Genomic DNA, 23,860 nt, shown 5'->3' with positions numbered 1-23,860 from the left:
GACATTCGTAAAATAAGACATTCGTTAAGGAATAAATCTCAATTTTTTAATCACATTTAAAATCATTGCCAACCTTAACGAACAAAATTTTTCATACACTTTGTTACCTCATAATATATATTTTATTACCTATCACATTTTATCTCTCTTATATGTAATATTTTTAGAAATTCGTTATATATTTTAAATATACAAGGTGCGTCCCAAAATTTTCCCAACTTTTGAAATAAAACAACAACGGTTTACTTTTTTTTTCAAATTCAAATTGTTTATTCAAAGTAGTCCCCGTCGGACTCAATACAACGTTTGGCACGATCTAAAAGCATTTCAAATGAGTGTTTTATGTCGTTCAAAGGCACGTCCTTCAGAATAGTGGTACAAGCTCTTTGGATGTCTTCTACGTCCACATACCGCTTTCCTTTCATGGACAAATGCATTTTGCCGAATAGGTAGAAGTCACAAGGTGCCATATCAGGCGAATACGGGGAATGGTTGATTGTTAAAATGTGATTTTTAGTCAAAAAATCAGTGACAAGTGTCGAACGGTGAGATGGCGCATTATCGTGTAACAAGCGCCAACTTCCTCCTTCGCGATATTCTGGCCGAATACGACGAATGCGGTGCACCAAACGCTTCAAAACGCTTACATAGAATACAGCATTAACTGTTTGGCCTGCTGGAACGAATTCTTTGTGCACAATACCCTTGGAATCATAAAAACTTCGATGGAATTTTCGTTAATTGTCGATTTTGGGCGACCTGTATGTGCGTCGTCATTTATGTCCTCACGACCGTTCTTGAATCGCGTATACCACTCATAAACACTGGCACGGGCTACACAATTATCACCATAAACTTGTTTCATCAAATTATGGGTTTCGGTAAATGTTTTACCAAGTTTAAAACAAAACTTAATATTGGCTCTTTGTTCGAAGTTCATTCTCGTACCGATGTATACAACATACTGACACTTGAGACGCCATAACTTCGTTTCCACTGAACCAAATGTCATGAAATTTTTACTGGAAGTCAGCTAGGGATGTACCTTTCAAACGCGCAATCGAACACACGGATGGCGCCACCCGACCTATCCCTATTGAAAAAGTTTGGAAAATTTTGGGACGCACCTTGTATGTGAGCAGATGTAAAATTACACAAAAATTCGGAAAATTTCTGAAATTTAAATAAAAATTCTAAAAAATTATATAATAATTTTAAAAAATTTCATCAGATGAAAACAACATGAACATGGTTAAATACATGAATTTTGAAAAATCGTAAATTAATGAATCGTGAAAAATGTAAAATTAATGAGAAATATATGTTTAAAAAATATTTAAAAAATATTGTCTGCTGATTGAGTACATCTGTTTAGTATAAGTATACGTTTAAATTTATTGAAAATTTATTGATTTTGGCGCACAGTTATAGACTGGATATGTACTTAAAATCGCGCCGAAACATTTTTTTAGTGCAAGATGCAGCATAGACTGATAAGAATTTTTTGTTACTGGATGGATTCAAAATTGCACTAAATTGAAAATAATTAATATTTATAAATATTGTATTTATAAATAATATTTTATATATAATAAATAATATTTTATATAATTATATAAATAGTATTTTAATAATATTTCAGAAATATTACGGATATAATATCAAGGATATTATATAAGTGAACATATGTGTTTTAAACTAATCAATTATGGCCAAATGCGACAAAAATAATCGATTGTGATTCGTTCATTTCTTACGGTTTAAGAGTGGAATCCCATGAGATGTAATCGCGTAACGAATCAATAATCAGTAAGGGTGAAATCACACGGTGCGGAAAAGGGCTACGGAATAGAGAATGCATCATTGAAATAACTAATTAGTGCTATTTGGAATAACGCATTTTACCTGTTAGGTAAGATTACCCAATCACATGAACGGATTACCAGATTTACGTCACAAGTAAAATTTACTAAAAGATGAATTAACTGGCCCTCAGTATAAAACGAGGAGCACAGACTCTTGCATAACGCATAACACGTAATGCATAAGAAATTGAATCAATTAAAATCCTTTGTTTCCTTCCCAGCAAACGAGAATGGATTGAAATAAATTGAAATGAATTCAGATTTTCAGAAAATATTGATTCACGAATGTTAAAATGAATGCATTTTTATTTATTTATAGAAATTGCATGGAGCATATCTCTATACCTACCAATCTAAAAATAATATTAGCTTTTTCTGTGCATTGTGAATACTACTCAATTCAAAATTTTAAACAGGAAATGCAATTTTTCAATTGCATTTAATTGAATCTAATTGAATCCAATTGAATCCAATTGAATAAAAAAAAATTTCAATCCATTTTAATCCATTCTCGTTTGCTGGAAGGAGATAAATAATCTTAGAAAAAAGAAATCTTAAAATATATTTATTGTAAATTAATCTTATCCAAATTCGAACTTGCATCAATCGTTAGGTATATGAATGATTTCTAGAAACAAATCTATTGTTATGTTCCTCATTAATTTTTTTCCAATAGATTTTTACAATGCACATGTTTTGTGCATTAAAAAAAAATTATATGACATATATATGACAAAAGCTTGGGGTAGAAATTTTGAAAAATTGATATAATAAATAACTCGTACACGTGGACGGAGTCACGTCAGCCATATAAATAAACACAAACACGTGGTCGCACGTGGTTGACGTAGTGCATGATGCAATTGAACGAATTTACATTTTACATCAATAGAGCGAGATATGCAATATGGAAAAAACTTCCAGAAACGTTCGAGTACGAATTAAAGTTGCAACGAATACTTTAATAACTATTTAGTATTCTGTCTTCAACATTTTTACTATTCAGCTGAACATCAAATATTAGTTTACTCTTTGATTGAATACCGAATAGTTTTAATCGTAAAATTCTACTATTCTGTGATTCGATCCATACTCGCTAAAACATGTTTAAATAGATGATCGTGAAAAATTTGTATGCAAATTGGAACACTTAGAAATGCAGAAATCTCTACGTCTTTCCTTAGAATTTTTCAGAATTTTCCAATGTGAATTATGAAATGTTCCAAGATTTCTTATTTTATCAATTCTGAAAAAATACTTAAAATTTTTTCAGATTTCATAAGGATTTCATCAGATATTATAGAAATTTTAGTAAGATAAATGAAATTTCAGATAAATAAAAATTTACATATCTGAAGAATTCTAGAATAGATTTTCTAAAATTATAAATTTTAAAAAGTTATAAAATTAATCAGAAATTCTGAAAAAAATCTAAATTTTTACATAAAAATTCTGAAAAATTTATATGAAAAATTCCGAGAAAGATTTTCCAAGAGATTTCTTCTTATTTTAGAAGCCATTACGCACTCTTCACAAAAGTAATGAAAATAATAATTTTTTAGAAATAGATATTTTATATCGCGCGGTTTAAGTCATATATACTACATGGACTGAAAAGTGGGATTTTTAATGAAAACAAGCGTTTTTTGTGCAAAGTTATATTTATTCCTCAACATAGTTGTCTTCGAGGGCGATACACTTGGTATAGGGATTTTCTAACATTTCGATGCCCTTTCTGTAGTACGAAACGTCCAAGCCTTCGAAGTACGCCTCAGTTTCCGCGATGACTTCCTCATTCGATGTGAATCTCTTTCCCTGGAGCCACCGCTTGAGGTTTGGGAACAGATAATAGTTGCTGGGGGCCAAGTCTGGAGAATACGGTGGGTGAGCAACCAATTCGAATTGTAATTGGTCCAATTTGACCACCGCTTTCAAGGACGTGTGTGACGGTGCGTTATCGTGATGGTACAGAACTTTTTTCTTCGCCATATGGGGCCGTTTTTTTCTTTATTTCGTTGTTCAGTTTGTCCAATAACGCTGCATAATACTCTCCCGTAATTGTTCTTCCCTTCTGCAGGTAATCGATGAAGATTATGCCATGCGCATCCCAAAAAACGGAGACCATAACCTTCCCGGCCGAGCGTTGGTCTTTTGGCCGCTTTGGTCGGCTTTCGTGGCTTTTCAGCCACTCTGCAGACTGCCTATTGGACTCAGGCGTATGGTAGTGGACCCACGTTTCATCCATCGTCACAAAATGTCGAAAAAAGATCGCTCGATTACGCTGCAACAACGCCAAACCGATCGTTGAATCATCAACGCGCTGCTGTTTTTGGTCGATGGTCAGCAAACGCAGCACTCATCGTGCCAATAGCTTTTTCATCTCCAAAACATCGTGCAAAATGTATCCCGCCCGTTCTTTTGAGATGCCCACGACCTCAGTTAACTCGCGCAACTTCACTTTACGATCACTCAAAACGATTCGATGCACTTGCTTTGCGCTTTCCGCATTCGTAGCCTCTTTTGGCCTTCCAGAGCGAGGTACGTCTTCGGTGTTTGTACGACCCATTTTAAATTCACTAAACCACCGATAAACTATTGTTCTCGAAGGAGCAGATGTGGGATAACATTTCTGCAACCATTTCAATGATTGTTCAGAAGTTTTTCCCATCAAAAAACAATGTTTGATCATGATGCGATATTCCTGTTTTTCCATTTTTTTTACGAAGGTGAAAGTAACGCCACTTAAACGACTGTAGCTTGTAAACGAATGAACGAAATGTTATGAAACTTCATACATAAACTAGTGACAAATGAATCTCTCGAAATGAATCATATTCATTTTCTAGTGGCACCACCTATTGAAAAATCCCGGGACTTTTCAGCCCATGTAGTATACAGGGTGTCCCATTTTAATTGCCCACCCCAAATATTTCGAAAACTACACATCCTAGAAGAAAAAGTTTTAGACAAAAGTTGTAGGATTTCGAGGGGGGCATCCAACAGTGACCTTGACCGTGACCGTTACCATGGCCGTCAAGGTCATTTCAAGGTCAAGTCAAAATTTTCAAATGGAACGCCCCTTTTTTCACACCGCAATTGGAAAGAGGAAGAAATTTTACATCCGAATATGACCTTGACCGTGACTTCAATGTCAAGATCATGTCAAGATGAAATCCAAACATCTTGAAAATGTGCTCTAACAAAAATGTTCGACACCAAAGTTGTGAGGCGGGTTAAACTACTACAAACAACAGAAATCCAAAGATCTTGTTATTGCTCGAGACATCAAAATTTCTTACTTTATGAAATAAACATTGAGTATAACTAGATTAAATGATAATCTGCCTTCCGCATGAAAATTAAGAATCTTCCAGTTATTCAAGTGAATAAAAGAAACTAAAACGAAACATGGGTTACATAAATAGAAATTGACAACTTTTCAGGTACTACTAAAACAAATGACAATCTGCCTTCCGCATGAAAAATAAGAATCTTTCAGTTATTCAAGTGAACAAAGGAAACTGGCTGGATGCTTAATTACATCTGGCCTTTGTTGGCATTCAGTTATTTACATGGTCCAACAACTGCTGACTAATATCGGCCCTTTTCAGGGCCAATGACGTGTGAAATCCATTCGGACCTCCACGCCGTACACGTCGGTTAACACTAATGTCGAAGGTAAATCTTTAACCCTTAACCTGTAACCCAGGGTCTACAAGACCCTGCCGCAAGTGCAAGAGCAAGTGATTTTTCCATAGGTTTTTCCACTTTCTTCAAGTAAGAAATGTATAAAAAAATTATTTTTCCCGAAATATTTAATTGGGATTTGTAGTTGAGGGTTTTAAGAAGCTTCATGAATTTCTGCAGATTTTTCAAAGCATTTTTACCGTTTAAAAAAGGCACAGGATCTAAAAGGCCATGGTTTACAGATTTAAGGTGCCGAAACAAAGGGCTACAGAGTAAGAGTTAATTTTCATAAAATGGTCCTTTATAACTAGTTTTCTTCATTGGGAGTTTGCTTTTATGATCACACAAAATTCAGACCCGTAAAATTTCCTTCTCTTTCTAATTCCTTGAAATGACCTTGAAGGTCATGATCATGGTCATTAAGTAACCCCCGCCGAACCTCACAACTTTGGTGTCGAACATTTTTGCAAGAGCACATAGTTTTCAAGATATTTGGATTTCATCTTGACATGATCTTGACATTGAGGTCACGGTCAAGGTCATATTCGGACGTAAAATTTCTTCCTCTTTTCAATTGCGGTGAAAAAAGGGGCGTTCCATTTGAAAATTTTGACTTGACCTTGAAACGACCTTGACGGCCATGGTAACGGTCATGGTCAAGGTCACTGTTGGATGCCCCCCTCGAAACCCTACAACTTTTGTCTAAAATTTTTTCTTCTAGGATGTGTAGTTTTCGAAATATTTGGGGTGGGCAATTAAAATGGGACACCCTGTATATATATATATATATATATATATATATATATATATATATATATATATATATACACATATATATATATATACACACATATATATATATATATATGTATATATATATGTATATACATATACTAAGCTGACTAATCTGTCATACATATACACATGCACGAAGATGCGATTCGGATCACACATCCGCATTTTTGTTAAAATATTGTCTAATATTTACCGAATATTCAATTATTCAGCACGTAATTTTATCGAGTATTCGATTATAATGGACACCGAATATACTATTCGTTGCATTTTTAGTAGCTATTCTCTTTATCATTCTCAAAATATTTAAAATTAATATTTACGTTTTTTTCAACGAGCACATGATGCTTTTTTAATTTTTTTTCTGAAGATAGACATCATGACATCACATACCAAAAATAAAAAGTACAGCTTTAAAAGAGGACAAAATACCTGTTTATTTAACGTTTATTTGATGTTTATTTTGAATTTATTTTTTATTTGAAATAATAGTTTGAAAAAACATTAAACATTTATTTAATATTAATTAAATGTTTATTTTACATTAATTATTTATTTGAAATAATAGTTTAAAGAAATATTTTTTTAAATATTCGTTTAACGTTTATAAAATGTTTATTTTACATTATTTATTCATTTAAAATGTGGTAATAAGAAATATTATTATTTATTTCATGTTTATTTAAAGAAATATTTTTTAAATGTTTATTTAACGTTTATAAAATGTTTATTTTATATTATTTATTCATTTAAAATGTGATAATAAAAAATATATTATTTATTTCATGTTTATTTAACATTCAGTAAATGTTTTTATTTCACATTAATTATTTGTTTAAAATATAATAATGGTTTAAGAAAACATTTATTTAATATCTATTAAATCTTTTTTAAAAGTTTATATGATGTTTAATAAATATTTGTTTTTTTTATTTAAAATATGATCGAAACAAATTTATTTAATATTTATCTGACTTTTATTATAAATATAAAAAAAATGTTATTTTATAAAGTTGAATTAATAAAAAACAGATCGGGATAATAAAATAATTATGGAAGAGAAGTTAACACAATATAATTGCGTTAAGTGTATCACATATATAGACAATAAGAATTGTGTGCATATTATAAGTGGCGTGACGGATAAAATACAAGACTCATAATCTTAAGATCCCAGTTCAAACCGATCGATAAGTAAAAAAGATAAAAATATAATTAGAATTAATTAATAAAATTAGTTGTCTAATGTTTAGGCACTGTCGATAAAAAAAAATAAATTTTAAAAATTCTACATTGTTATTTTTTCTAATTTTGTTCAAATAATTTTGACATTAAAAAATTTTTTTAATGTTAAAAGAAATATTTCTTCAAACATTAAATAAATGTTTTTTAAATGTTAAAAAAATGTTTTTTCAAATGTTAAAATAAACATTTTTTTAATCAAAAAAATGATTTAATCCATTATTTTTAACGTTTTTAAAATTTTTTAAAAATGTTTTTTTAAATACTTTTAGAAATATTTTTAAAAACATTGTCTGCTAATAGTAGTTTTCCAAAATAAACGTTGATACAATACTTTTTAAGATTTATAATATATTACACTAACATTAAATAATGTTACTTTTAATAATTATATAATTCATAATTATATAATATCAGGAATGGACAAATAATCATTCATTAAAATATTTCGAGAATATAATTTACTATTTTATAATTTTAGTAAAACATTTTTAAAATGTTATTTAATATTCAAAGAATATGCCTAAAATATTACTCAATATTAAATAATATTATGCGTCTAGATAGTAGGAAACGAATGTAACCTTACTTTTTCATTAATTACAATTAAACACGTAATTAAATTAGAATTATAAATAAACAATTATTTGTGTATATTAATAACTGTTTGATGTCAAAATTATAACCTAAAAAAATATATTCACTTACAGCATATGTCGACAATAAAAAAGACATATCAGTAATTCAAAGTGGCGCAGTGGATAGATTGTGAGATTCATCTTCCTGAGGATCCGAAGGAAGAAAATTTACCAATGAGCGGTAAGCAACAAATAATCGTGAAGGATAAGGTAAGCAATATAATAAAAAAATTAATAAGTAAAAAATTCTTAATAAAAATTTGTCCTAAAACTTTCAGGATGTACTTACGAAAAAAAATAACTTATCTTATTTTGTATCTAGTTATAGCTAGATAAATGCTAGATAATATTTAGAAAGTTTTTTCTGATGTCATCACTTTACAACCTTTCTTAGCTTTAATCATTGATTTTTTATACATAGCCACTAAAAAAGTGAGCGTTACACTACTAGCACGTCGCACTACTTAGAAAAACTAAATAGTGATAATGTATAACGCAACTTTACTAACTCTGGCTAGTCAGTCACATTCAATTTCTACACGGGATAAATGTAAAATGTAATAAAATGGACAATATAATAATATTATGAAATCGAATATAATTAACATGACAAATTAAAATGATAAGAAGTTTGAAACGGTAATATTCACAATTTCATCATAATTGTATTAATATTGATTAAGTATTATTTATTAAGCGCTTTAACAATGACAGGATTAATCTCCTCTGAATTATACAGGATGAATCAGAGTCATTGAATCAGTTCACCCTATAAAAAAATTATCGCACACACGTTATAATCCAATTAGATATAAAGTCGATAATTTTCTCATAGGGTAAAAAGTTGATTCAACGATTCTGATTCACACAGTATATTTACATACTACGTAACTTTTTGTAATCATCTACGTTAGGTATAATATTTCAATATGTTGTGCTGCAAATTATCGATTACATAGTCCGAAAAAGAGTGCATATCTTTTTTATGAGACTCTGCATCTATAACAATAAATTTTTGAAATTTTAATTATCTTAACAATTTTAATTTAATCTGACAAGAAAAAATGGAAGGTAAGACTGATGTCATAAATACAAAAAGAAATATCTAGATCAAAGTTTGAACAGAAAAGTTATCTGCTTACTTAATATAATTTCATTCGGAATTCCTTCCACACATACGCTCAATTTTTTGAGGTGACGTTTTATCCGCGTGTACCTTTCAAAAAATGTTATCAGTTTATTCATATTTATGTTCTCTATTGCAAGCGCTTCCCTTTCATATCTATTAAATATGTATTGCTGCTTCGTAATCTCACTCCAGTTTTTGTTAACTTCGTTTTTTTAAATCTCTGCATCGTCATGTTGCTTTAAAATTCTCAGCTCTTCTTTGACATAATCTAATTTGCTTTCTGAGAACTGCATTAACATCATTTTAAACGAAATTAGAAAGTCCTCGATCAGACGATCAACGTATTCAAACGTGTATTTATATGCCTGAATATAAACAGTAATAGAATATCCTAATATTTTATTAATATCTCTACGATCACACGAAATATAAATAAGCCCTTCAGTTCGTAGCTGATTCATTAACGGTTCTTTCATTATCATCTAAAAGATTATTATTTAACAGATAATTGTGATATGCAAATAAAATCAATCACAATAATCAAAAATGCACATTTCATTACTTTTAAAAATAAATAAATATAAATTAAATATCCATGTATTTAAATGTATAAAACAATGTTATTAAATATTTACGAGCATCAACTCGATTAACACCGATGTTTCAATGGTAGAAACATCGACTTGATAATAATGTGTTACTATAGAGTCGACACATGGTTAATATTTTTCAATTTGTAATAATTAGATTTGCGTGTGGGTATACTTGCGACTCTACAATTAATTCGTGTGATGAAGGATTGTATAATATCAATCGTATGGCCTTTCGTTATGTTGTCTTGCACAAGGTACTGGATGGACAGAAAATTGTTGAAGGACTTTACAAAGCCTTGGAAGTCTTTAAAATTAATATATTTATATAGAGATTCGTACTTGTGAACGTACGTATAGTAGGGCCACTTTAATATCCAATACTTATACATTACAGTGATATTACCACAATTGTTTGTTGATTCTATATATATATATATATATATATATATATATATATATATATTCTATATATATAAGTATTGTTATATGTCTAGATTATTACTTACTCTTTTGGTGTACCAATTTTCAGAGAACAAATAATATGAAGGTTTATATGACACATCGGCCAATAAAACTTCGGGAGATACCAAATCTTCAAAATATCATCATCGTATACTTTTACAAGATATTTCGAAGTTTCTGCTAATACTGGTATTAAAGAGATATTGTCGACAAGAAATGCATTGAATAATGATAAATTAAAATCAAGCAATGGCTCGATGGATTTCCAATATTCGATCCGCTCCTTTGGTAATGCGGTAATTGAGCAATAAGTTTTGAAACATGTTGTACCTAAATCTAAATCATCGCCGAAATTCATGATATTCACCGTCTCTGGCGTCAAAAAATTCAAACATTCTTGTATAACTACTGGGTTATATTCGAAATAAGTATGCTTTCCAGTTAAATAATCACGCGACGGATAGAAATGCATACGCTTACATAAATCAAACACGTCATCGTTCTTATTAAAAAATCTAAAAAAACCTCGAAATATAAGTGACATATCTTATGTATAATAATAGTATTTTTCTTTTCTACATATCAATTTATTTCTAAATTGATTTACCTAAAATTATTTTTTCCAATCTTGTAAAATAATACATTATACATCCATTCTTGTAGACCAGACCTTTTTACTAATTTAATAAAGGAAAATATTGCATAGAACGTCATTCAATTGCTGTTGTCCCTCACGGGAGAGTTGAACTATAATCTCGAATAAAACATACATAGAGTTGTATCCGAAACCATTATCGTTATCACAGTTACTACAGAACAAATCAATCACCACATTTTTTTACGCAGATAACTAGTTAAAGATCCACTTTCTTTATTCTCAATAATCGATGAAATATATTTAAATGGTTTACTTCTGTACTGATTAAATTTTGAAGGCAAAATCCATATTACATGTAACTGTAAAAGCCAAGTTTTATTTTTGTGCATTTGTATCATATGCACGGCTCTTTTTGAATTTGCTTGTCTAAGTTACATACTTGGTTGATATCTTTGATGGATCTATTATAATTTTATACATATTTTTGGAAACGACAGTATCAAAAAATTGATCGTTTTCAAATTTGGGAGAAATATCAAAAGATAGCCAATTACTTAGTATACCAGCAAAGGAGTCTGTGACATATTTTTCTAATATATCCAGTAGTAATTTCGCCTATAAAAAGATGTAAGCATTACTTACTATAAATTAACTATATTTAATAATAAGAAATCGATCGTTCATTGCAATTGTAAATTATTAAAGTTACCTGTATTGCTAGCGTCATTCTGTGAGCACTATAATGGCGCTCTCTGAATTTATGCAACTCTTCGTACAGCTTGTCATCATCTACAGTATTGTGATGTTAACGCTTTCCAGTGAATCCTATTGGGTGGAAGACGAATTCGAGTATTATCGGCCAGTATTAGTTCTTTTCTATTTTTGTCACAAAACAAGAAACTGGACTGAAACTCTATGTGAACATGAAACATTAAAAATAAACTGTAGTTGCTGCAACAATATTACTTATATATATATACCGTATTCTATGACCTCTCGCTCCCGCATGATGGCATTTTTCTTCATCAAGGATGATCAATGAAAAATTGAACAAAATGATCAAGAGCTGATTCCAATTGTTTCACTGAGACATCAAAGTAAAATCGTGTGTACTCGCAATCTGTTCCACTATCAGTAGTGCCACTATAGAGACTGACAAATTCATTGAAATTCTGCAAATAGAATAATATTTATGTATTTAAATGCACAAAAATGTATTTTATAATAATTCACTTATCATGTTTTAATACCTCAAGATATTTTTTGGATCCCATGAAAACTATGCGCTCAAGCAAATGTGCCAGGCCTGGAAGGTCTGGTAGATCGTTAAAACTGCCTACTTTCACACACAAGCCACAAAATGCCTGGGTTTAAATATATATATATATATATATACTTGTACATATCATGCGTTACATACAAAATTTTAAATTGATCAAGCACAACACAGTAATGGGATTATTAGTGAACAGTTTACACATTTCGAAACGAATCGATTACAAACTCATTTACAAATAATAGAGGAGTCATGTTTTTTGAACAGAAATATCAGATATAATTAACAATATCAAGCCTAACTACGTTCGATGAATACGCTATTAATGTCATTGCGACATTTTATCCTTTTACGTTTGATGATATAGATAGATGAATACAATTGCACTAATTATACGCTTCTGAACACAATTTTAAAGAACTAGATTATTTTTTATGAATTTATAAATCTCTGATATTATAATTTCAATGAAATTTTAGTAACGGATTATGTAGAAAGATAATATGATAGAAATGTCCTAAAGTGCTAACTGAATTGTCTTATTTATACCTTCGATATATCTCTTTTAAATCGTTTTGCAGGACTAAATTCATCATGATCTTTATAGTTCAATTATCGTCAAAATTCGTTCCTTCCAATCCAGATATTAGCAAAGCTGTTAAACCATTTTGTAGTCTAATGACTCTAAAGTTGAAAGACAAAACAAATAACAATAAGATGAGGAATTACTGAGGATCACATAAAAACACTTACTTTTTCTTTGTAGAAAGTACATTGTAACATTTCTCTTAAAAAATCATCATCACACTAAATAATATTATATAACTCACGAATATTTCAATTGAAATCATCTTTTTTGCTAAGTCTTCACCCCGGGCTCACCTATATTCGGCCTTATCATACTCCGATTTGTCAAATCGACTCCAAATATTTCTTGCCTTCGGTCGTACGCTCCGTCTCTGACATTATATCAATGTAGAGAAACTAGATATTATAGACAATACGATCCAATCGGAGAACTTAAAATAAAATTTTTATGTGTTCCAAGTTTCTTTCCATTAGACTAGGCACAGTTTTAAACAGCACTCTAGCCGACACTTTTTCACTCTATATGTTGTCTGCCCTTGAACGAATATCAATATGAAAGTCAATACCAGTGTCTTGTGTATATACATTGTAACAGAGTGGAAATAGAAATAATAAGCAGCGTCATAGATATCCGAAAAATCAGAATTTTGTATCAGTATTTTTGTTTTTCAGCAATGAGTACATGAATTCATTTCTATCTGTTTCAATTCCTGAAACTTTTGTTTTATCACGTACTTTACGTAAACTTAATCAGAGATTATTTAAAAATTACTTGAAACCAAATTTCAGTCTGTACAATTCTACTCTAATGTAATATCTCTTCCATGTTAAATAAATACCAGAAAATTTGTTATACTTGTAATTGGCTCAGGAATATTAGATTTTTTGGAGGCAAAATTGCCATAAAAGATATGTTTGCAGGAATTTGTTCAAAATAACGTATTATACAATATATTAAAAGTCCTAATTCCCAACGAATTTTGAAAACTTTTCATCTTCGGAAAAATGATAAAAAATGCGGTTTTTCAAAAATATCTCGAAAGGAATTTATTTTATCGGAACAAAAATCATTATCAAAAATGGAGTTGATAAAATTAGAAACAATTTCATTTATTTTTAAGGTCGTACAATCAATTCTCTCCAATTCTTTCCATGATAGAATTTTGTAAGAATGTTCTACTTTTGATTATTTCGACAATTGAAACTTTTTTCATAAATATTTCAGATTTAGCTCTATTTTTACGTACAAACTAACTCTTATAAAGGTGGAAGATTATTAAATTCCCTATAAAATCATTTTCTATTCATCCTCGTATGATCAATATTTTCTGAGATACGATTTTAAGAAAGTTTTCTTTTATTTTTGAATGAAACTTATTTTTTAATGATTTATGTAAATATCTTGGATTCGGCTACTCCTGCATAAAAAGTATTTATTCAAAATGACAAGTTTCCTACAAATTTCCGACAAATTTTTTATTAAACCTTGTACGAAGAACAGTTGTCGAGGTAAATAAATTTTCTCAAATTGTAAGGGTGATTACGATAACTGCATGTGGCCTCTCAAGATAGAAGTTATATTTAAGAGCACTTTTTGTAAGGAACACAGGAAAAATAAAAGATTCTATAATATTCAATATTCAATTTGATAATCATAAGTTAATTTTATGATCAATTTGATAATAACTTTTTATATAAACAATGATCATTGACTAAAATATTCTTATTATTCAGGACATTGACCTTGACAAGATATGTTAAGAATTTCATCTCATCCCCTCCCTATCACGAGTTTCTACGCGAAGCGACTTCCACCTCATTTTGCTCCAGCACGACTTTCCGCGTGAAGCGATTCTCACCCCACCATTTCTCTTGCTGTGGGATGTATGACTTTCCACGCGATGAGACTCCCATCTCACCTCTCCTCTCTGTTACAACACCATGATGAAAGGATTACATGGTATGTGCAATTCGGCCATGTTACGCCTACTTTTGTTTCTCATCGTCAATAGTCATCACGAAAGAGCTATCAACTGTAAAACGCGAAATAGGGGTGATATTCACAATCCATTTTTATTTTAAATCTGTCTTAAATAATGTCTTAAGATGCTATATAATCAGATTGACTTATAACATCTTAAGCTTGTATTTAAGATAGCCCTAAATGTAAGAATCGACTATGAATAACGGTTTGTTTCGCATCGTGAAGTTGGTGAATCTTTGCACGATCAATCCTGATAAATTTTATTATTAATAAATGTAATGTTATTACAAAAAATGAGACTGAAACACTATAGTTGTTATATTAATAAAGAACAATTGGACAAAGACTGAATAGCAGCAGTAATAAGCAGTCCTGCACTTTATGATTTTCTCCTATCTCTGAAAGAAAGAGGAAGAAAACAAAAAGATACTTTATAGAGAGAAGTCGGTTTATATTTAAGAGATACATAATGGTCGCGACCAGAATGCGCTTTTTCGCAATGTTACTTTGTTCGGCTTTGTTTGGTTTTAGATAATTTTTTGGTTGATTTTCTTCCAAAAAAATAAATGGAATTACTTTAAAATCAATTTGAAATTGTATAATTTTAAAGAAATTGAAGATCAATTTGTAAATGAATCATGTTCGTTATATTTCTAATTAAAATTGTATGTTACACAATTATACACCTACAGAAGCGGAAAAATGTTGGAATTATTTGAAAGATTGCTACAGGAAATCTAGAAAATCAAAAAATAACAAAATGTTGCACATGAAAGTGGTGTGGCAAAAATTGAAATCACGAAGCATCCGCAAAGCATGAATGACCTATAATAATTGGTGCTCGTTTAAGCACCAACTGCAATAACTACATTTTAATTGTTCCTCCTGTAAAAAAAAATATATATATAATTATATATATTTAATAATTTATAAATATATATATATATATATTTATAAATTATTAAAATACGAAATATTTTGTAGATATATAAAATGATTATGCTAATGAAATGATCCCATACAGCACAGAAAGATTGCAGAAATATTGCAGAATAATTTCACTGAAACATTGCAATACTGCATGGCAAAACGTGCTGATTCGTTGCTGCAAGATTCCAACAATGTTAAGATGTCCGCTTTTTGTTATATTGCAACGAAACATCCAGCAATTTTACAATGTAATGTATTTAGATAAATTTTTTATGAAGACTCTAAAGTAAAAACTATTTTCTGTACATATATCTCATTAACTTTAATTTTTTTACAAATCGCATTTTTAGTGATATGTGCTTTCTATAAAGCAATTTTTTAATGATAAAACCATAAAATATTCCAATAAATGTAGTATTAATTTTGAAGGATAAATTTGTTCGTAAAAATAAAGCATATATGTGCCCCGAACAAACTACAAATATTATCTATATTAACATAATAATACACTCGCTTGGTAAGTTAATCATGGATTAAATTAATCGCAGTGATTTTTTTTAATTCGAAGTCACTCCGAGTCAACTGAAATCGATTAAAAAATGAATGAGTATGAAATTTATCAATAAAGTTCGGGCGCTGGTTTATTTTTGCGTTCACATCATATAAATACATCATCGATCACATAATTAATATTTCGATAAATCGTTTTCGCAGCTTAAGTGCTTATCTTATCCAATAATGATGCATTGATTGTATCCAAATTCGATATTATACAAAATCTTTTGATTTCATATTTAAAATAAATATAAAATTTAGCTAATAAAATGGCCATCAAATAATAGATCAATAAATTTTTTATTTAAATATAAAATGAATTATATTAATTGTTATATTATAAAAACGATTGTTAAATTAAAAGACTACACAACATAAATATTGTAAAAACTTATATTTTTATATTATTATTATTGTAATAATTAAAGAATTACAGTTTTGCAATGTTTGTGGAATATTACAAGCACATTACTGACATTTTGCAGGCATATTGTTAATTTACATTACTGTAATATCTCTGCAATGTTACATTGCAATCTGCAATATTGCAACATTACAGCAATATTACTTCAATCTTCTGTGCTATATGAGAATACGAGACAATGGGATAAATTTAAACTTAACGATGATATACCAAAGAGGTAAATAAAAATAGAATTTTAAAATGAAATAATAAGAGATATAGAAATTGCTTTCTTTATTAGTTTTTTTAATGTTCTCATTTTTGCAGATTACAGATACTGGCAGAACAATATATCAGAATGTGCCGGTTTTTTCATCTATTTTGAAACACATAGATGCGATTATTACATTTTACGCTATTTAACTAAGTACTCTCAGACAATCGCTAATAAATGAGTAATAACTTCAGGTACCTACAGTAATATTGTTTTCGCATTTGCAATTATAAAAATGTCGTTGTTTATGTTATTTGTATTTTTAGTTTATTTTTTCTAATAAGTAAGAATAACAGATAATAATGAATGTATTAAGTTGATTATTTATAATGAAAGTTTTATAACTTCTATGTACTTTTATTGTTTTTGTAGAGTATGATTTTCATATCAAGTTTGTTAGTGATTATATTTTCATCACAGTACAGTATATACTGTGATGTGTTCATTTTTTCTAGATTGTTTCATGTAACAATATATAAAAAATTCTCTTTACTAATGTAGTTATTCTCATACTTATTTATCGGGGAATTTTTATATTGAAATTAATATTTTATAAACTTTCTCTAATATATTTTTCTATATTTTTTAGAAATGTATTACTGCATATTATAAACGTGTATGATGAAATAAATTCTGTTTAAAATATGGTAAAGAAATATTTATTCATATTGATCGTTTTCCAACAAAAACAATTGGTACGATACAGTTGTAATATAGAAAATCGTTTCATCCTTATTGTTCGCCAATAATAAACAAAGATGAAATGACTCACTGTATCTACTCACTGTGTCTCTTGCTGAAAAATGTCCATTTTGTGTTATTTATAAAAATATGTATTTATCTTATATTATAATTAAAATTATTTATACAGACAAACCTTATACAAAGAATGAAATGATAATCTTAGAAAATTAGGATTTGTATGCAGTTATTAATTGTTTAATATAATAACAGACCACTTTCCTTTATATAGGGGAGCTAATAGACTCATTTTTCAGTTTCGAATTTTTACAAACAAAATTAAAAGATTTATCGAAAAAATGAATTCTATACCAACTACTACATAATTTGACTACCTAATAATATTTTAATAATAAGATGAAACTGATAACTAATATGAAAAAAATGCATTTGTCTAATACATTCCATCTGATTCAAGTCGGGATCGAGGTAATTCGACAAAGATTATTAAAGTAAAGATTAATGTATTTTAAGCTACATATTTGGCTACATATTAATAAAACTTTTATAAAAATATATTTTGAACACAACATTCGCTTCGCAGGGCAAACAATACTTCTTTTTGCAAAATTTGTTCATTTTGTAAAAACACATCGAATAAGCCTAGTTTTCGAGATTGGACATGAGGGAACTAAACTTATAATATTTACATTCACTGAGGAAAATCTCTTTAAAGGAATAAAATTTTGAGTATTTTAAGAATCGTCACTAAATGAGTCATACAGTTCCATGCTGTGATTAATCTACTATCCCCATCCGTTTATTTTTTAAAAACATTAATAATATACGATAACAGAGACACATAAACAAAAAAAATCCGTTGGATTTTATTAAGTAAGAACTACACTTACTATCTAAGTAAAAATTAAATATCTCAGACAATCATATATGATAGTAAAACAAAAACTTTAAGAATAAAAATATTTATTTAGGTATACGATTTTTTAAAATTGTGGCATAACTTCTATCATAGATGTGTTCGCAATAAGATGTTACAGAAGATGTTACACTTAGCGGCAATCGCTGCTGCGTGTTCAGGCATTTATGCATGTCTGTGTTTTGTTTTTAATGTAGCCTCGATTATTCTACTTATTCCTATATTCAATTGATCCCGGTCTCCTCTAAAATATGGGTGCAAAAACGAGTGAATGGGAAATTTGTGTGGCTCATGAAGAATTATCGTTCTGAATTATCCATATGGTCGAAAGATATTATAGCTGCGAAGAATTTAGCATTATCTATATGAATGTATATTATTTAGCATTATCTATATGAATGTATATATTAAATCATTTAAAGACAGTATGCTGCCGAGAATTGTTTATTTTGAATTTCATTAAAATTTTTTTTCTATTTCATAATTATTCAGAGTCACCTAGTATTTATAAGTACATATATGGATTTCCATGAAAGTATACTACTTTGGATTTATAAACATGTGTTTATGTATCATCTAATAAAAACTGAATATATGTGATGTTGAATATTACTTACCAAAATAAATGAATTAATCAAAATGAAGAATCCAGTATGAATTTAGCACATTTATTACCTGTTGTAAAAATAAACAATATTTCTGTTGGTAATCTTTTTTATGATGGTGCGTGGCAAAAACTCATAAAAGGCATATTGAAAACATCTATGGACAAATGCAACACGGTAGGAATGCACATGTTTTCTTAATTTTTAAATTTTATTAAATTAACTGAACATATAATCTTTACTTAAGCTTAAAAAAATTGATAAAACATGTATTAAATTTTTAATCAATAAATATATTTATTGTTATTACAGCACCGATGTAAAAAAATGCTATCAATCTGCTAAAAAAGATTTAAAACTTGAAGTAACATGTCTGTTAAGGCTGAAATACAAATCCAGCATATGAGAATGCATTGAAATGAATTGAAATGGATTCAGATTTTCAGAAATATTGATTCACGAATGTTAAAATGAATGCTTTTCAATCCTGAATGCATTCTTATTTATTTATAGGAATTGCATGAATTATATCTCTATGCTTTTCAATTAAAAAATAATATTGGCTTTTTTTTGCGCGCGTGCACACGCACGCACACACACACACACACACACACACACACACACATTGTGAATACTATTCAATTCAAAATTTTGGATAGGAAATGCAGTTTTTCAATCCAATTACATCCAATTAAATCTAATTGAATCCAATTGAATCCAATTAAATCCAAAAAAAGTATTCACTATTTAAAATACGCATTCGGATAGAAAAAAATTTCAATCCATTTTAATCCATTCTCATTTGCTGAGAAATATTATTTAGATTTATGTCCACATTAAAATGCCCAGTAAACCCAGCCCAGTAAATATTTTAAATAATAATTACTTTTTTTGGATTTAATTGGATTCAATTAGATTCAATTGGATGCAATCGGATTGAAAAATTGCATTTCCTATTCAAAATTTTGAATTGAACAGTATTCACAATCCACAAAAAAAGCTAATATTGTTTTTAAATTGAAAAACATAAAAATATGCTCCATGCAATTTCTATAAATGAATAAAAATTGAAAAGCATTTAGGATTGAAAAGCATTCATTTTAACTTATAACTTTATTTATAATTAATTTATAACTTAATATTTTTGAAAATCTAAATCCATTTCAATTCATTCTCGTTTGCTGGATTCCTTTCAATGAAATAAACTATGATTGCTTAAATTCTTATGTGTGATGCAAGAGGCTGTGCTTCCCGCTTAAAGCCGCGATGTTTTATGCTTAAGAAAATGAACCAATCAAAGTCCTTTATTTCCTTCAGGAGGAGCACATATTTTATGCGTTATGCAAAAGCCTGTGCTCTCCGCTTAATACTGGCCTAGTTTCCAACAGAAGCATAAGGGCTGCCTATGCTGTATAGTCGAGCATTCCCCTGTCGTTTGACTATAACAGGAGAATACTCCACTGTAGTTGGTTGATTCTTACATTCTGATCCGGTTTAAACCCTTAGTGGAAACTAAGCCACTTTTACTAATTTGTATGCAACAGCTTACTTACCCTTATGCTTCTCTGAAGGAAATAAAAGACTTTGATTGGTTCATTTTCTTCTGCATAAAACATCGCGGCTTTAAACGGAAGTACAAACTCTTGCATAACATAAAACACATAAAGCATAAGAAATTCAAGTAATCATAGTTTTATATTTCATTGAAAGAAACTCAGTAAACGAGAATGGATTGAAATGGATTCAGATTTTCAGAAATATTGATTTACGAATGCTTTTAAAAATGAATGCTTTTCAATCTTGAATGCATTTTTATTCATTTATAGGAATTGCATGGAGCATATCTCTATGTCTCCCAAAATAATATTAGTTTTTTCTGTGCATTGTGAATGTTTAATTCAAAATTTTGAATAGGAATACATTGTATGGCGGTGTCAAATGTCGAACGCATGAGTATTCGGTTGTTGGCTGTCGCATGGAAAGAAACAATCGATCATGATTGGTTAATTTCTTACGGCGCGACATACAACAATGTCTCCCGACTGATTGTAGACTAAGCCGTATGCGGCAGCCCTTAGGGACTCCGCACGATAAAAGGAACAGAGAATAGAGAATAAGAATTTCAACCTATCAGAAACTGCGTATTCCACAATACATGATTTCTGATAGGTTGAAATTCTTATTCTCTGTTCTCTGTTTCCTGTTCTTTTTATTGTACGGAGCCCTTTAGGCTTTTGCTGTGTTATGCATTTCATGTGCAACAGGCTTAAGGCTTGTTCTTTTTGGCTGAACTTTTGTACCAGTTATCTTTCTACCTTTTCTCTCCAGGAAAGAAGAAGAAGAAAGATGAACTGGTACAAAAGATCAGCCAAAAAGAACAGACTTCTATCACAGTTGTGTCAAAATCAAACAATCGCATGTGTTTGTTATGTGGCTAGAGTCTAAATTGATTTTAATTATTTTGAACGTGTAAAATGGGAAACAAAAGGAAGAAGCGTGATGAAGATGATTATGAATATGATTCAGCTCCTAAACATTTGCAAATAGGTCATATCAAGAATCAAGAAAAACGTCTTATCGTTATACTGGAAAATTCTCAATTGGAATCTGTAAAAGTAAGGTTATATTTCCTTTTACATCTAGTGATAATTACAAATTTAACAATGCTTTTTATTATTATCAATTATTTAGTTACATTTTTATAATTTTATTTTTCTACATTAACAAGCATAAAACATAATTGCAGGTTGGAAATAGCTTTGAACTGTTGAATTGCGATGATCACACAAATATTTTGAAAAAATATAAGCGTGATCCAGGCACATGTAGACCAGATATCACTCATCAGTGTCTGTTAATGTTAATGGATAGTCCGTTAAATCGAGCTGGATTGTTACAAGTTTATATACATACAGAAAAAAATGTATTGATAGAAATCAATCCACAAACCAGAATACCAAGGACATTCAAACGTTTTGCTGGATTGATGGGTAAATGTTGATGATCATTTTAACTATATCATAATAGATAAATAAACTTAAATAGCAATAATAAAGATTTATAAATTTATTTTTATTATAATATTATTATAAGATTATAAGTGATTTCTACATATCCTTTTAGGACAGTATTAATAGTCCGTTTCTTATTAAGATCATCTTAAATAATATATGAAAATCTCTGATTGATTTAGGACTGAGGCTTACATGAGGCATTTTCAAATATAAGAATTGTGTGTGACTATAAATACTAGCCTTCACTGTTAAATAATTCATAATGTTAAGTCACATCTAATTTGAGTTACTTTTTAATCATTCTTATAGATCGTTACTGTTCCTATTTCACTAATTTCATTAATTTAACTAAAACAATAGAGTTAACCAGTTTAATTCAAGCAATGTATTAATTTGACTCAAATTTAATTTATTATTTGCTATGTGTGTATGTTAATAAAAACATATACTATTTACTTTGAAACCATGCAATTTGATCACAAAAATGATTGATTAGATGTGATTTTTTTTAATGTGATTTTTTTAACATGTTTTTGAATTAAAATAATCTATTTTAACTAGGTAGTTAAAAATAAACTATTATCTAATGTAAGGAATTGATTTAAATTCGATCCTTTAATATTTCACAATATATTTAATAGTATAGTATAGTAGATTTTATTATTTATACTTAACATTTAGTAAAATTGTATAAACTTAAGTTATATAAACCTAGCTATTACTATTTGATAATATTATTAATGTATTAAGTGTTTTATTACAGTACAATTATTACATAAATATGGTGTCAGAGCATCGGATGGTCCAATGAAGCTTCTTAAAGTAATTAAGAATCCTATTACAAATCATTTGCCAGTTGGTTGTCGAAAGATATTGATGTCATTCAATGCAAGTAAAGTACTAAATCCAAGAGATCTTGTACCTACTGAAGATCCCATTGCTGTCGTAGTTGGAGCTATGGCGCATGGTCAAGTAAGTTATTATTATTAAAATGATATATTACAACTATTATATTAAAAACTATTTTATAAAATATTTTATATTCTTGTTTCTTTGTAGGTCAAAACAGATTACACAGAAGATACCTACTCAATTAGTAATTATCCTCTCTCAGGTGCCATTGCCTGTAGTAAATTATGTACAGCATTTGAAGAAGTTTGGGGAGTTGTTTAATAAAAAAAACTAATATTGTATATTTATGTTTTATATACTTCGAATTTATATAAATTTCGAGAACCCAATTCGAAAGATTTTCTGAAATGGGCAATATTTTAGTAGAGCAATTTTCTTGTCTTATTGTTATGATACCTTCCTTTTTGAAGTTCCTTTTTGATGTTCTTTCTGAATAAATTTTTAATATTAGGTGTAGTAAAAATAATGAATTTTGTTTTTACTACACCTAATATATATGTACATTTCATTCGGCAACATAGATATGATAAAATTGCTAAATGAAAAAAAATGTGACAAACTGATGTGCATTAACACATACATGGCGACAAATTCAAAAGTGTTTAATCAAACACATTCATTATAACATTTGAAATTTATATCAATTGTAAAATACACGAATGAAATAATATTATTAAGTATAAATAGTTAAC

The 23,860-nt window shown here is 29.1% G+C and overlaps 1 protein-coding gene and 1 long non-coding RNA gene across 2 annotated transcripts; one reads left to right on the top strand and one right to left on the bottom strand.

Moving 5' to 3' along the window:
* Positions 1-241: 241 nt before the first annotated feature.
* LOC147910122 (uncharacterized) lies at positions 242-1,130 on the bottom strand. The gene is made up of 2 exons (XR_015544515.1): positions 412-1,130; positions 242-316 (listed from the first exon to the last, which is right to left on the bottom strand). It is a non-coding gene; the product is annotated as an uncharacterized LOC147910122 (long non-coding RNA).
* Positions 1,131-21,486: 20,356 nt separating this feature from the next.
* On the top strand, positions 21,487-23,539 carry LOC105144983 (ribosomal RNA small subunit methyltransferase NEP1). The gene is made up of 4 exons (XM_011054271.2): positions 21,487-21,857; positions 21,989-22,232; positions 23,020-23,228; positions 23,316-23,539. The coding sequence occupies exons 1-4, from the start codon at positions 21,717-21,719 to the stop codon at positions 23,427-23,429; spliced, it is 708 nt and encodes a 235-aa protein (XP_011052573.1). The 5' UTR covers positions 21,487-21,716; the 3' UTR covers positions 23,430-23,539.
* Positions 23,540-23,860: the final 321 nt, after the last annotated feature.

This window comes from Acromyrmex echinatior, chromosome 3, assembly GCF_024713525.1.
Source record: "Acromyrmex echinatior isolate Ae372 chromosome 3, ASM2471352v2, whole genome shotgun sequence".
Taxonomy (NCBI): Eukaryota; Metazoa; Arthropoda; class Insecta; order Hymenoptera; family Formicidae; genus Acromyrmex; species Acromyrmex echinatior.
Note: the sequence above shows the minus strand (reverse complement) of the source record. Positions and strands in the feature narration are given on the sequence as shown.